Raw genomic sequence first — 14,988 nt, 5'->3', positions numbered from 1 at the left:
GTAATATATGTTGAGGGGTTAAGGCAGTTCCCCGTCTTGGCTGTTGCAACACTGTAACCCACAGTAACCTTCAATAGTCTGGTCAATCTTTCCAACATAATAACTATTGACTGTGTCCTCTAGCCAGAGAGAACTTCCTCAACCGTATCTCAGAAGGACTGAATTTAGAGATAATGAACAATCCTGAAATCGTTACAGGAATTACTCAAACACAGATCCAGAGCCAAGGCTAGCTTTATTTACTGTCGTGAGAAAAGCAGTCCCGACGATGAGTTTCTTATGAAAATACAAATAATGTTTAATTTAATAGACAATTCTGTTAGTTAGTCGCAGGCTCAATATAAAACATTTTTTGTGAGTGTATGTCTCTTGTTGAGTGGGTCGTTGATCTTTTATTTGACTTGAGGTTAACCAGTGACAGTGTGCTTTTTTTTTTTAAGTCATGCCTTCCCCCTTATCCTTCCTACCATCTGTGTATAAATACACACCCTTTTGCAGATTGTATTACTTTTGGACCTGTGATTCACCATGATTCTTTCTGATTGCTGGAGTTTGTGTGCAGCGCTGCTGATATGTCCTCTTTATATGGGTAAGTGCCCTGACATGGCTCTTACGTTCAAACTGCGGTTGTCTTCAGTTACCTTTGTTGCACATTTTTCCAAATTGTCCTGTATTCTGGATGATATAACAGGGGGCTGGAAAAAGGAAATACATGTACTCAAAATGAATATATTCAAGAGGGATTTTTTTTTAACCACGTGTTGTATTTGATCGAAATTTACCCTCCAATACGTTTTGACTGGGTAATATTCAAAGTGGGATTTTACGTTTGGGGTGATTATATAAAAAATGATTGGATGTCATAATGAACAACATCAATGATTATTGGGGTATTATAATCCAAATACTTACACACACACACACACACACACAAAAACATCTTCAGCTTTGACCTTGAAGGATTATTAGGCTTCCATTAGGCTTCTGTATACTATGAAGAATTTTGATTTGACAAAACTCTGACGTTTTCTGGTATTGTAGCCAGTTTCCCAACCTGGGCCCAGTCATGCCTATGTGTAAAATACATGAACATCTTCCTGCACTGACCTCACAGGTGTCAGTGTTCTGTGTGAAGTCTTCTGTGAAGAGGAGAATGTGAGCATGGAAGGAGGTCATTACACTCTTACCAAGAAGCTTGAGTATGGCAGTATGCTGATATACCACTGTCCAGAAGGGTACTATCCCTATCCAGCTTTAACTCGCTTGTGTCAGAAAAGTGGAACTTGGTCACCAACTCCCCATAAAAGGCCTGTACAAAAGTGCAAGAGTGAGTAACAATTCCTTGCACTGGTATTTTTAAATAAAACAATATTTGAAATAAGCTACACCCTACTTAAACACTGCTTCCTTCATATTTTCCCCCCTTTAGTGGTTGAATGCCCAAACCCCTTGGTTTTGGAAAATGGTTCTGTCTTTCCTTTACAAATGCAATATTTTGTCAACAATGAGACCATATATGAGTGCTACGCTGGATACACATTACGTGGCTCATCCTCCCGTGTGTGCCAACCCAATGGGAAGTGGAGTGGGGGAACACCCATTTGCAGACATGACTGTGAGTACCAAACTATATCATCTCTCTTCCTCCTTAGGACGCTCTTTTTTGTTGGTCGCACTGACCCGTTAGAAATGACGCTCAGCCTCACAGCTTACGCACAGTACGTCACGCTATGACCTTTCTGCCTCTCTACACACCCTCCCTCTCTGTTTCCCGCTGACATTCTCCCACATTGTCTTACAGCAGGAGGTGGAGAGCGTTGTGCTGACCCTGGGATTCCGGCCGGTGCTAGGAGGTCTGGGTCAGGTTTTGGCATAGAAGACAAAGTGACATACCGCTGTGACGATGGCTTACATTTGCTGGGGTCAAAGGAGCGTGTATGTCAAGAGAATGGCCAATGGACTGGGACTGAGCCTAAATGTTACTGTAAGGACCCATGAAGATGCCCTAGACAATGACACCTTTGCAAGCGGCTCAAATATACCTAAAGATTGTCACGTACAGTCCAATTTCATAGACTGCGAGAAAGAGAGATTTAACCCTGTGGTTTGTCTGGTTCTTTTGTTCTGGTTGCAGACAAGCACACGTATGACACTGCACTGGAGGTCACGGAGGCATTCGGCAGTGCAATCAGAGAGAGCCTTCAGTTGGCAGCGCCCATCGGTAGGTCTCTCCGTCACAACCAATATGTGATGTTTATCAAGTCTTTATTCTGTTGTCAATATCACCATAAGTGTGTGACATATTTGCCAAACCTTTCACGTATTTTCCTTGCGGCACCATTCCTCACACACATCCTCTTCCACTGGTGATTGTCAAAGTAAGATATCCTGCTGGTGCCTTTCAGATGACACAGATCAGGAAGGAAAGAAGATCACGGTCGATAAAGCTGGAAAGCTTAACATATACATTGCTATGGACATCTCTGACAGCATTGAGGAGGATCAGTTTAACAAAGCAAGAAATGCTGTCAAGAAACTTATCACAAAGGTATGTTCACAGGTACTCACAAGGTACAACTATATATAAATGCATTTGGCTATTTCAGCCATCACTTGTTGCTGACAGGTGTATAAAATCGAGCACACCGCCATGCAATCTCCATAGACAATCATTGGCAGTAGAAGGGCCTTACTGAAGAGCTCAATGAATTTCAACGTGGCACTGTCATAGGTATGCCCACCTTTCCAACAAGTCAGTTCGTCAAATTTCTGTCCTGCTAGAGCTGCCCCGTTCAACTGTAAGTGCTGTTATTGTGAAGTGGAAATGTCTAGGAGCAACAACAGCTCAAGTGGTAGGCAATACAAGCTCACAGAACCGGACCGCTGACTGCTGAAGTGCATAGCGTGTAAAAATGTTCTGTCCTCAGTTGCAACGCTCACTACGAGTTAAAAACTGCCTCTGGAAGCAGCGTCAGCACAATAACTGTTCATCGGAAGCTTCATGAAATGGGTTTCCATGGCTGAGCAGCCGCACACAAGCCTAAGATCACCATGCGCAATGCCAAGCATCGGCTGGAGTGGTGTAAAGCTCACTGCCACTGGACTCTGGAGCAGTGGAAACGCGTTCTTTGGAGTGATGAATCACGCTTTGCCATCTGGCAGTCCGACAGACAAATCTGGGTTTGGCGGATGCCAGGAGAATGCTACCTACCCCAATGCACAGTGCCAACTGTTACATTTGGTGGAGAAGGAATAATGGTTTGTTGAGATTGGTGTGGAAGAACATGACTGGCCTGCACAAAGCCCATCGAACACCTTTGGAATGAATTGGAATGCCAACTGCGAGCCAGGCCTAATCACCCAACATTAGTGCCAGACCTCACTAATGTTCTTGTGGCTGAATGGAAGCAAGTCCCCGCAGCAATGTTACAACATAGTGTAAAGCCTTCCCAGAAGAGTGGAGGCTATTATAGCAGCAACGGGGGGGGGGGCAACTCCATATTAATGCCCATAATTTTGGATTGAGATTTGTTCAATGAGCATGTGCCTACATATCTTTGGTCATGTAGTGTATGTTGTGTGGTTGCTAAATAAATGAGGTCGTAGCAGGGGATCCCTTAAAGAGATTCCCTGGTACTTTTGTATACTTTTTAGCCAGTGGTTCTGAAAGTAGCTCTCACAAGCCAAAAGTGGTCCCCGAAAAATGCGTACTACGTCACATATGTGCAGATATGTGCACCATGTCATTGCTTTCTCTCTTTTTCTCGCTCTGCTGTGTGTACACTTGCTAGCTGTCACTTTTCTCATCAATATACACACAATACCACATAATGATAAAGCAAATGTATTTTTTTTTTTAAGACATTTTTGTAAATCTATTAAAAATCAAATCTGAAATATCACATTTACATAGGTATTCAGACCCTTTACTCAGTACTATGTTGAAGCACAGTTGGCAGTGATTACATCCTCGAGTCTTCTTGGGTATGACGCTACAAGCTTGGCACACCTGACGCTACAAACTTGGAGTGTTCTGGTGTTCAACCTTCCCAAGTTCTCTCACGTCACCCCGCTCCTCCGCTCTCTCCACTGGCTTCCAGTTGAAGCTCGCATCCGCTACAAGACCATGGTGCTTGCCTACGGAGCTGTGAGGGGAACGGCACCTCAGTACCTCCAGGCTCTGATCAGGCCCTACACCCAAACAAGGGCACTGCGTTCATCCACCTCTGGCCTGCTCGCCTCCCTACCACTGAGGAAGTACAGTTCCCGCGCAGCCCAGTCAAAACTGTTCGCTGCTCTGGCCCCCCAATGGTGGAACAAACTCCCTCACGACGCCAGGACAGCGGAGTCAATCACCACCTTCCGGAGACACCTGAAACCCCACCTCTTTCAGGAATACCTAGGATAGGATAAAGTAATCCTTCTCACCCCCCCCTTAAAAGATTTAGATGCACTATTGTAAAGTGGCTGTTCCACTGGATGTCTTAAGGTGAACGCACCAATTTGTAAGTCGCTCTGGATAAGAGCGTCTGCTAAATGACTTAAATGTAAATGTAAATGAGTGGTTCTCCCATTCGTCTCTGCACATCCTCTCAAGCTCTGTCAGGTTGGATGGGGAATGTCGCTGCACAGCCATTTTCAGGTCTCCCCAGAGGTGTTGGATCGGGTTCAAGTCCGGGCTTTGTCTGGGCCACTCCAGGACATTCAGAGACTCCTGCGTTGGCTGTGTGCTTAGGGTTGTTGTCCTGTTGGAAGGTAAACCTTCACCCCAGTCTGAGGTCCTGAGCACTCTGGAGCAGGTTTTCATTAAGGATCTCTCTTTACTTTGCTCTGTTCATCTTTCCCTCGATCCTGACTAGTCTCCCAGTCCCTGCAACTGAAAACATCCCCACAGCATGATGCCGCCACCACCATGCTTCACCATAGGGATGGTGCCAGGTTTCTTCCAGACGTGACACTTGGCATTCAGGCCAAAGGGTTCAATCTTGGTTTCATCAGACCAGAGAATCTTGTTTCTCATGGTCTGAGAGCCTTTAGGTGCCTTTTGTCAAACTCCAAGCAACCTTTAGGTGTCTGTTACTGAGGAGTGGCTTTCGTCTGGCCACTCTACGATAAAGGCCTGATTAGTTGAGTATTGCAGAGGTGGTTGTCCTTCTGGAAGGTTCTCCCATCTCCACAGAGGACCTCTTGATGTCACGCCCTGACCATAGAGAGCCCTTGGTTCTATGGTGTTTAGTTCAGAGCGTGACTAGGGGGGTGTTCTAGTCATTTTGTTTCTATGTTTTGAGATTGAGTATGGTTCCCAATTAGAGGCAGCTGATTATCGTTGTCTCTAATTCGGGATCATACTTAAGGGTTCCCTGTTCTCACCTGTTTTGTGGGATATTATTTTGTGTTTTGTGCACGTGCACCACGTATTCACGTTTCGTTGTTAGTTTATTTGATTTATTGTTTTGTTTTGTTTGGAACAAAACATTCGCTGCGCCTTGGTCCGTCTCTCCTCACGAACGTGACACTGGAGCTCTGTCAGAGTGACCATTTGGGTTCTTGTTCAGCTCAGTTTGGCAAGGCGGCCAGCTCTAGGAAGAGTCTTGGCTTATTGTTTGAACTCGAATTGGGCTGGCCCACGTGAGGAAAATGTAGGCAAAATGGCACAGCACAGCTTCCAGAAAAACAGTTATTTTGTGGCGAATTTGAGGTGAAACAGTAATTCTGCTCATAGATGATGTATTTATGAACTACACATTGACACATCCAGCCCAAAGTGGGAGGTTTAAATCATACTCAGTATTCGCAAAAGTTCCAGAGCATGTCTTCTTAACCCTTAATGTAGGCACATAACACAAAAATGACTGACACTATGCCTTCAGTTATTGTTCACCACAGTTTTCCACTCACATTCTTTGACACACGTCTAAATGTAATTCTGTCCTGCACCTTGTGCTTTAACAGGTCAGCTCCTTCGCAGTCAGCCCAAATTACGAAATCCTTTTCTTCGCATCCGACGTATTCGAAGTTGTCAACATATTGGATTTTTTGGGAGAAAAAAGAAAAAAACTTGAAGAAGTCTTGGCTGACTTGGACAACTTTAATTATGGAGGTGAGCAAAGATTGACCTTGCATGTATTTACATCATCATCATTGCCCAAACTATACACTCAACCAGATATCCATAAACTTGACAAATAGTGTGTGTGTGTGTGTGTGTGTGTGTGTGTGTGTGTGTGTGTGTGTGTGTGTGTGTGTGTGTGTGTGTGTGTGTGTGTGTGTGTGTGTGTGTGTGTGTGTGTGTGTGTGTGTGTGTGTGTGTGCGTGCACGTGTGCGTGCGTGTGTGTGTTTGGGTGTGTGTACTTTTTCACAGAGAGACAAAATGTTGGGACCAATCTCAACCTTGCTTTTAAAACCATCCTGGAACGCATGGCTATCCAAAAACAACGGAATGAAACTTTATTCAAAGAGGTCCACCACGTCCTCATATTTTTCACAGATGGTACTGTACTGTAGTACTACTTGTCTATGTATAGTATTTGTTTGGAAAGTATTTGACTTGCATTATTGATTGCAGCTTTTTTTTTTATCCTTTTTTTTTTAAAGCTTCTGTTCAGCGTTTGGTTATTTCAGTAATAATCTCTTGACTGTCTTTTCTTGCAGGTGCTTTCAACATGGGGGGTAGGCCCGATGACACAGTGGCCAAAGTCAGGGAAATGGTCTACATGAATCAAAAGGAAGAAAGGGATCAATATCTTGGTGAGGTCAAAGTCATTTGTGTTGTCATGACATTGGTATTTTATTAGGATCCCCCCATTAGCTGTTTCTAAAGCAGCAGCTACTCTTCCTGGGGGTCCACACAAAGCGTGAAGCATGACATAATAGAGAACATTAATAGACGAGAACAGCCGAAGGACAGAACCGCATTCAACGACAACTTGACCTTCTAGTCTTAACTATTCATTCCCTGTATACAGGTTGTCTTTCTAGCTATAGACTGACCCAGGTCTACATCATGCACACAACAGTTGGCTCGAGAAGGATGATCCAAACATCAATGGTTTGTGGCACTGTACAATATTCAAATCCATTCGAGCCGGCTACCATCTCAAGTATTTAAATGTTCTTTTTTGGGGGACCAACTTATTATTTCGTTTTGTAGAAGAAAAAAAATGTGTGTATGAAGGGGGGGGGGCCTAATTGATTCCAAAATGTTAAATAGACATAAGGAGGAATACCATCCCGTTCAGGAAATGTGCCTTTATTCATGCTATCCAATGCCTTGTGGAGTTCATTGAGAGAGATTTGGGCTCCCGGCGAGGTGGCTTCCTTTTTAGAAAGGACTTAGTCTGGCTTGGTGTAGATTTACAATCAGAAGTGTACAGTTCTTTATAGAAGTGAGAGAATCTTGGAGCAATCTTATAGTAATTCCCCTGTTTCAGATTTAATAGTTGCTTTATCAGTTGATTGATCATTACTGCATAGCTTGTTGGCCGGTAAACGACTGGGACGATTACCATGGAAGAAATGGTCGAGTCTTACTCAATGGATGTCAAATTCTGCTCTGTCTTATCAGTAAATGATGTTCTGTCTTGACTTTAGAAAGAGTAGTAGCTACCTGGTCTGAAAAGAGGGTTTCTTGAGAACGCTCTAACACGGTTAACAGCATTTCCAAATTCTTTCAAGTAAAAAAAGCCATATTACAACATATGTTGTATAATTGCTCTAGAACCTCTTCGTTCATATACACCACCGTGTTATATACAATAAGACCGTGACAAGAAAAAGACAACTCTCACACTGTGGCGGAATCATTTCAACTGCACGTACGTTTGTTTCATCAACATCTGTCCGGTGAAGTCCACAAAGCAAATATTGCAGCATGGTCAAGCAAGTTCATGTTTTCGACAGTTTACTAAATAAATAACGACTGATTTAGAACCATGGAGTTGCAGCAAGGCAGCACAAAGACGACAGGAGCACTGCCTCCGCTATTCCAGCACCATTCCTTTTTTATTTTATTTTTTAGATTTAAACATTTGAGGTAGGCTATTTGATCACACCGGTAATAGATACGTTGTTGTATTACTTGTGAGGCACAGGTGAGTGAGCTTACATTTAAATAATTAGCTTTTTATTTGTATTTTTCTGGGCTGATAGTGCCTCCATCTGACAGTCAGTCTCAGTGGAGGGAGAGAGCAGCAGACTGAGGGTCCGCCTCTCAACATCCCTCTTCTCTCCCTTTCCTCCACTGACCAAAAAGCCTCTCAACATCCCTCTTCTCTCCCTTTCCTCCACTGACCAAAAAGCCTCTCAACATCCCTCTTCTCTCCCTTTCCTCCACTGACCAAAAAGCCTCTCAACATCCCTCTTCTCTCCCTTTCCTCCACTGACCAAAAAGCCTCTCAACATCCCTCTTCTCTCCCTTTCCTCCACTGACCAAAAAGCCTCTCAACATCCCTCTTCTCTCCCTTTCCTCCACTGACCAAAAAGCCTCTCAACATCCCTCTTCTCTCCCTTTCCTCCACTGACCAAAAAGCCTCTCAACATCCCTCTTCTCTCCCTTTCCTCCACTGACCAAAAAGGGACACCGTCCTCCAGTGGATGCCGAAACTCGAGTGGCACTGCATTATTTCTGCCTCAGTGCAAATTCATGTTGCTCCTATGAACAGAGAAAGTGACATTTTCCTCAATACTAAGAAATACCCAAGGCGCTAATAATAACAACAACGTAAGCTTATAGATACACTTTCCTTCTCATTCCTTACTGCTGCAGTGCTTGTTGTAGCGCCGAGTGGAAATAGGAAGAATGAACATTTTATGTATTATATAAGTGTTGAATAAAAAGTGTTGACAGTGCCTAGTAAGAACTTAAACATGAACTCACTCATAAAAACAGCATCTCTTTGCTGTATTCGTTGACAGTCTCTCTCTCTAGTCTTGGTTTTAAACATTTTGAGATCTCACATTATCAACTTTGCTGTAGCTTTCTTTTATGCCTGCTACTTTACTGCAGGCATTGTAATCTGAGCCATCTGATTGGCCAGCTGTAAGACTATAGTGCATTTGATTTGCTCTCTGGGCCAGCAGATTTTGTACCTTCAGACACATGAAATAGTTCAAAATGGCACAAGTTCACCTACCCAGAATACAGTGCAGCTGAATCGGGTGCACCTACCACCAACAGCCTGAGATTTTTTTTTTTAACAAATAGGAACACAAGGCTTTATCGTTGTTTGTTTTGCTAAAATGTTTGGTGACCAACCAAGAATGCCTTGGAGATCAACCAGTGGATTGCGACGACCGGTTGGTGACCACTGCTCTAGAAAGTTGAGTGAAGTTCAATCTCGTGCTTCTCTCTGTGGGCTGATATTTCTTCTGCGTGCATGGCAATCTTAATTCATAGTTATTTTGCAAAAGAAAGCCACACGTTTCAATATGCCAACAGAACCAGAACTCCTAGGTCTATTATCTAAGTATGTGAATGTTCTTGATTCATCTAATGCCTAATGTTTTGGGTACTTCCTCTTGTTTTTTAATTTTTTTTTAGATATCTATGTTTTTGGTGTTGGAAATGAAATCTTTGATGAAGATATCCAGCCACTTGTGACAAAACGGGATAATGAGGACCACTACTTTAAACTAAAGGATGGTACAGAATTGGAAGAAACCTTTGATAAAATAATTGGTGAGTCCTTCTAATTTGACCAGCAAATATGGCAGTGTGTCTCTGCATGGACTTTGTTCCCTCAGAGAGTGCTATATTTGAGTGTCTTTGTGTTAGTGTGTTGAGCCACCTCTCTCCTCTATGTAGATGAGAGCAAGGTTGTGGGTCTATGCGGGCTCCATAGAAACTACGATCATGACACCGCAGACACCATACGTGTAAGATATCCCTGGATGGCAAGGATTGGCATCCCGGTAATTACTCATGCCTCATTTTCTAAATGGAAACTATTTGTAATGCTTGATTATTCATCAATGCACCAGTGGCCTTTCTTCGTGATCATATTTGATTTAGTGTGCAGTGCACTGTGTTAAGGTATCATTACCAATGCAATACATGACAGCTGTACTAAATTAGTTTGAATTCCAATTAGAAATGAATTGGATAGCTAGCCAGCAGATCTCGCCTTTCATTTTAGGCTGGAATTCAATCATCACTCGTGGTGTGTTTCTGCAATGCAATTTCTCAGGTTGTTTGTGCTTTGGGAGAGTGATAAACAACATTATGGCTGACAAACCTCCCAGACTGTATCCTGTCCCATCCCAGTTGCACACCAAGATTGACATATTGTTGACCTTTTTAATTAGATATTGATGCAAATGCTTGCATGTTGTCATTGACAGTATGTATGTTCAACCTCTCTCTCCTGATCCCGTCAGCATGAGGATGGAAGTTATGGTAAATGCATGGGGTCTCTGGTCACTCCCCGCTTCATCTTGACTGCTGCTCACTGCTTCAAGTTCACAGACACAGCAGATAAAATCAAGATTACGATTGGCAAAAATACAGGTGCAACCAGCCACTCCTCCAAAAACACTTCCACTTACACCCAAAGGTTTTTTTAAACTAGTACAACTTGTTTTTTCATGTGTTTAACGTCATTGCCAGAATATATGTCAGGATGCCACAACTGGTGGTATTCTAGGAAATAGGTTTGCTAATTTATACTCCGGTCCTGTCCCCTAACAGTTCTAACAGGATCACGCCTAATATTACACCCCAATTATGATATCAAAGCCAAAGAGAAAGAGGGGGTAAAGGAGTTCTATGATTATGACGTAGCTCTCATCAAACTGAAGAATGATGTGGATATCTCTATCAACACAAGGTAAGACACATACGGTCAGGTGCAAGAATGATTGGCACCCTTGATAAAGACGAGCAAAAAAGACTATGAAATAAATCCTACAAATACTGAGCTATATTGCATGCTAAAATACATTGGGAAATTATTTTTTACTAAAACAATTGCTCAGAGAAAGAGATTTTGTTGGAAAATAAGTAATATATATGTTTTTTTGTTTTTTTTTACGATGGGGGTATAAATTATTGGCACACCTGTTTACAATACTCCAGCACCCTCCTCTTGTAAGGATAACGACACTGGGCCTTTTTCTAAAATGTTTAATGAGATTGGGGATACATTGGGAGGAATCTTAGACCAACTTGGTTATCTTTTTGAGATTTACTTGTTGAACAAAATCTATTTCTCTGAGCAAATGTATTAGTAGAAAATACTATGATGTTCACACAAATTGCATACAATATAGCTCAGAATTGGTATAATTTATTTTAGTCTTTTTTTGCTCATCTTTACCAAGGGAGACAATCATTTGACCTCTATGTGTTATGATGCAGAAGGAACAAGAATGAACACAGTGATGAATTTATTTGTATTTTTATGTATCTTAATCTAAGTAATCCAGCTGTTTGGAGTAACGTGTGAAACACAGTTTCTTTCATGAATTCTTACTTTACTGTCTTCCTCAGACCGATTTGTATACCTTGCACCAAGGAAACAAGTGGTGCTTTAAGATTGTCGGGAGAGGAAATCACCTGCAAGCAACAAGGTGCAATTACAGCACACAGCCTATCCATCAAGATGCACACAGCCTATCCATCAAGATGCACACAGCCTATCCATCATGATGCACACAGCCTATCCATCAAGATGCACACAGCCTATCCATCAAGATGCACACAGCCTATCCATCAAGATGCACACAGCCTATCCATCAAGATGCACACAGCCTATCCATCAAGATGCACACAGCCTATCCATCAAGATGCACACAGCCTATCCATCAAGATGCACACAGCCTGATATAGAAAGGTTCAATTAGGCTCCGTATGTTACCTCGTCTCATGTATTTCTCTCCTTGCAGAAGAGCTCTTGTTAAAAAATCAATTTGAAGAAGTCAGTTTCATGTCACATGATAAGGACAGGGAAAACAATAATGATAAGCGGAGCGATGCCAAACTTAAGCTCCTGGATCAGGTGAGTGCTTGTATGATGTCTGACCACACAGACAGACCCACCAACGGGTCACTTAAAAATGTTCCTGTTTTTGGAAGAAAAGCACATTTTTGGTCCATTAAAGTAACATAAAATTGATCAGAAATACATTTTAAACATTGTTAATGTTGTAAATGACTATTGTAGCTGGAAACGGCTGATTTTTCAATGGAATATCTACATAGGGGTACAGAGGCCCATTATCAGCAACCATCACTCCTGTGTTCCAATGGCACGTTGGGAATTATTATTATTTTTTCTTTATAAAACAAGGACATCTCTGTGACCCCAAACTCTTGAACGGCAGTGTATGTGTCCCTCTCTCTCTCATTTTTCTCTCTTGTGCAGAGGGCGAATTGTATTGAATTGGCTACTAAGGTAGATGGCATAACGTCAGATAATCTGAAGGATGTTGTCACTGAAAACTTCCTGTGCTCGGGTGGTCGTCAACCTACTAGAGATCATGTTGCCTGCAAAGGTATGTTTAATACATAATGGAACATTGTGTGATGCACTCACTGTCTAAGTTTGTACAAAATATTTTAAAAATCAATGGATTGAGAAAACCTCTAGTTTTAAAACAGTAGTGTTGTAATTTTCTAAAAGAAAAGGTTCCCATTACTTCGTCTTACGTTACCACTTCATTGTGTGTGTGTGTGTGTGTGTGTGTGTGTGTGTGTGTGTGTGTGTGTGTGTGTGTGTGTGTGTGTGTGTGTGTGTGTGTGTGTGTGTGTGTGTGTGTGTGTGTGTGTGTGTACACAGGTGACTCCGGTGGTGCTCTGTTTAAGAACTATGATGATTATCGCACAATCCAGGTTAGAGACACTGATTTACAGCAGATACATCGGCACTAGACACCACCTACAGAGGCGAGCAGTAAGAAAGTGGCAACTTTCTGTGCATTTGCCTCGTACCTTTTTGCTCTATCCTTTTGTGTACATGGGATTTTACATATTTATTTATGCTAAATGTATTTGTAAACCTCTGGGGTCTCCTGTAATCTACAGTTGATGTACATGAATTAGTACTGACACCGCTTCCATTCTTCAAAGGTTGGATTGATCAGCTGGGGCACCAAAAATCTGTGCCCTGATGGTAACAACGACATCCAACAGGAGTCTAGCGATGACTCCAGAGATTTACACATCAACCTTTTTAAAGTTGTGCCATTTCTGAAGAAGCATCTGGGGGACGACACACAAGATTTTGCACCACTTCAGTTTTTAGACAAATAGAGACAGCGATGAAGGTGTGCGTTTTTAACAAAGTTTCATGATCATGTGATTATGTCGTTCTGGCACTGAACATGATCATGTGTCCGAAAAATAGTTTACTGAACTGTAGTTATCAATGAAAGTGTGTTCATTTAACTGAATTCGAAGATAAAAGTGTGTTCTTTGCTAGTGCTGATAATAAACTCAAACTCGTTAACTGAATTTGAAGATGAAAGTGTGTTCTTTACTAGGGCTGAGGAACTCATTAACTGAATTTGAAGCATTTCCTTTCTGTAGTCCTTGAATAACGCCAGCTCTGAAATACCCTTTTCGCTGTATCCCTTCTGTGTTGGCCATAGTGCATACATATGGTATTGTGAGTCGGATCTACAAACACCAAAGCAGCATCAGCATCAGGATCTGGTCGAAGGTCCGGGACCGGGGGGACGGGGGACTATACGGACACTCCTGACCTGCAAAATGGTATTTAGTTTAAAAATGTGTTAAAATGAGTGTTAGGATTAAGGTTAGTGTCAAGTTTAAGGGCTTGGTTAAGGTTAGGGTCCGCTTTAGATTATGGTTAGTAGTTTTCCAGGTCAGAAGTTTCCTTATAGGACTTCCCAGGTCAGGGGGGGTTGGTATGTTTAGTTTTATTTTTTTGTTTATACAGAGAAATCGTCGTGTTTCCAAAAGTAGAGGAGAAGTCATACTCAGACAAGTTTAATTAAAGACATGTCAGACTTCCGTCTCTTGAAGGCAATCTTATATTCTGGGTTATATGATGGGATAGACAGTTCAACCAAACTCATGATACATTTTTTTGTGATATTCTTTGTGAATCCGTGGGTACTGTATATGCCACCATTATTATGTAAATGTCAAAGATGAAGCCATTACAGAGGTTGAAGGTAAAATATCTTCAGCCGAGCACAAAGGGGACCTTTGAAGCAGAACTCTTTATGATAGTCAGGTTTTTCTCCATTGCTCCTGTAGCCAAAACGACTGCTGTAAAAAAAACTATTGCATCATAGGACATCATTGCAATATTAATTGAGCAATATTGTACTGGTCATGTCTTATGTCTTACGTCGAGTACAGTTCCCGCTCAGCCCAGTCAAAACTGTTCGCTGCTCTGGCCCCCCAATGGTGGAACAAACTCCCTCACGACGCCAGGACAGCGGAGTCAATCACCACCTTCCGGAGACACCTGAAACCCCACCTCTTTAAGGAATACCTAGGATAGGATAAAGTAATCCCTCTCACCCCCCCTCCCCCTGAAAAGATTTAGATGCACTACTGTTCCACTGGAGGTCATAAGGTGAATGCACCAATTTGTAAGTCGCTCTGGATAAGAGCGTCTGCTAAATGACTTAAATGTAATGTAAATGTCGAGATAAATACAGTAAGTTAAGCTAGTTAGCTAACTCAAACCTTTAAGCTAACTTTAACATTACCTCAAGCAAGACATCACTCAGCCTGCGCTCATAGACTAGACGTAACATAGTAAAAGTACATCCGGAACCCTCAAATTAGTATGATATTATGTTTGGTATGGTTACATAAGACAGAATGTTACTGAAAAGTGGAGTGGAAAGACTAGGAACTAAAGCTAAGCAAAGAGATGCATTCAATCCACTAAACATGTGCATGTAACATAGAAACATCGCTATTTTTAGGAAATGTTTTTTAGTGGTATGGGTCGTGCCATCTTGAGTTGTCATAGTAAAGACTGATGCCAATACGTCATTGGCAGGATTAAGCA

General features: G+C 42.1%; 1 protein-coding gene across 2 annotated transcripts; it reads left to right on the top strand.

The window, feature by feature from the left end:
- Positions 1-485: 485 nt before the first annotated feature.
- On the top strand, positions 486-13,448 carry LOC115135507 (complement factor B-like). 2 transcript variants are annotated; one of them, XM_029670260.2, is made up of 18 exons: positions 486-589; positions 1,115-1,327; positions 1,430-1,615; positions 1,802-1,984; positions 2,135-2,221; positions 2,406-2,548; positions 5,953-6,100; positions 6,363-6,491; positions 6,653-6,748; positions 9,540-9,677; positions 9,804-9,910; positions 10,376-10,505; positions 10,686-10,824; positions 11,487-11,566; positions 11,882-11,994; positions 12,361-12,490; positions 12,775-12,827; positions 13,065-13,448. In XM_029670260.2, exons 1-18 carry the CDS (start codon positions 529-531, stop codon positions 13,245-13,247), a joined length of 2,319 nt encoding a protein of 772 aa, XP_029526120.2. In that variant the 5' UTR covers positions 486-528; the 3' UTR covers positions 13,248-13,448. The 2 variants fall into 2 exon arrangements, with proteins under 2 accessions (XP_029526120.2, XP_029526121.2); XM_029670261.2 differs by having other exon boundaries at positions 12,775-12,888; positions 13,065-13,153.
- The last annotated feature ends 1,540 nt before the right edge of the window (positions 13,449-14,988 follow it).

Source organism: Oncorhynchus nerka, linkage group LG10, assembly GCF_034236695.1.
Source record: "Oncorhynchus nerka isolate Pitt River linkage group LG10, Oner_Uvic_2.0, whole genome shotgun sequence".
NCBI lineage: Eukaryota > Metazoa > Chordata > Actinopteri > Salmoniformes > Salmonidae > Oncorhynchus > Oncorhynchus nerka.
The sequence above is the reverse complement of the archived record's forward strand: the minus strand, read 5'-3'. Positions and strand labels throughout refer to the sequence as shown.

Excerpts from the sequence above, each read along its gene's own strand:
- LOC115135507 (XM_029670260.2), top strand. The coding sequence starts at position 529 with ATGATTCTTTCTGATTGCTGGAGTTTGTGTGCAGCGCTGCTGATATGT. Across the intron at positions 590-1,114 it reads GATATGTCCTCTTTATATGG|GTGTCAGTGTTCTGTGTGAA; the intron begins GTAAGTGCCCTG and ends CTGACCTCACAG. Across the intron at positions 12,828-13,064 it reads ATGATTATCGCACAATCCAG|GTTGGATTGATCAGCTGGGG; the intron begins GTTAGAGACACT and ends CATTCTTCAAAG.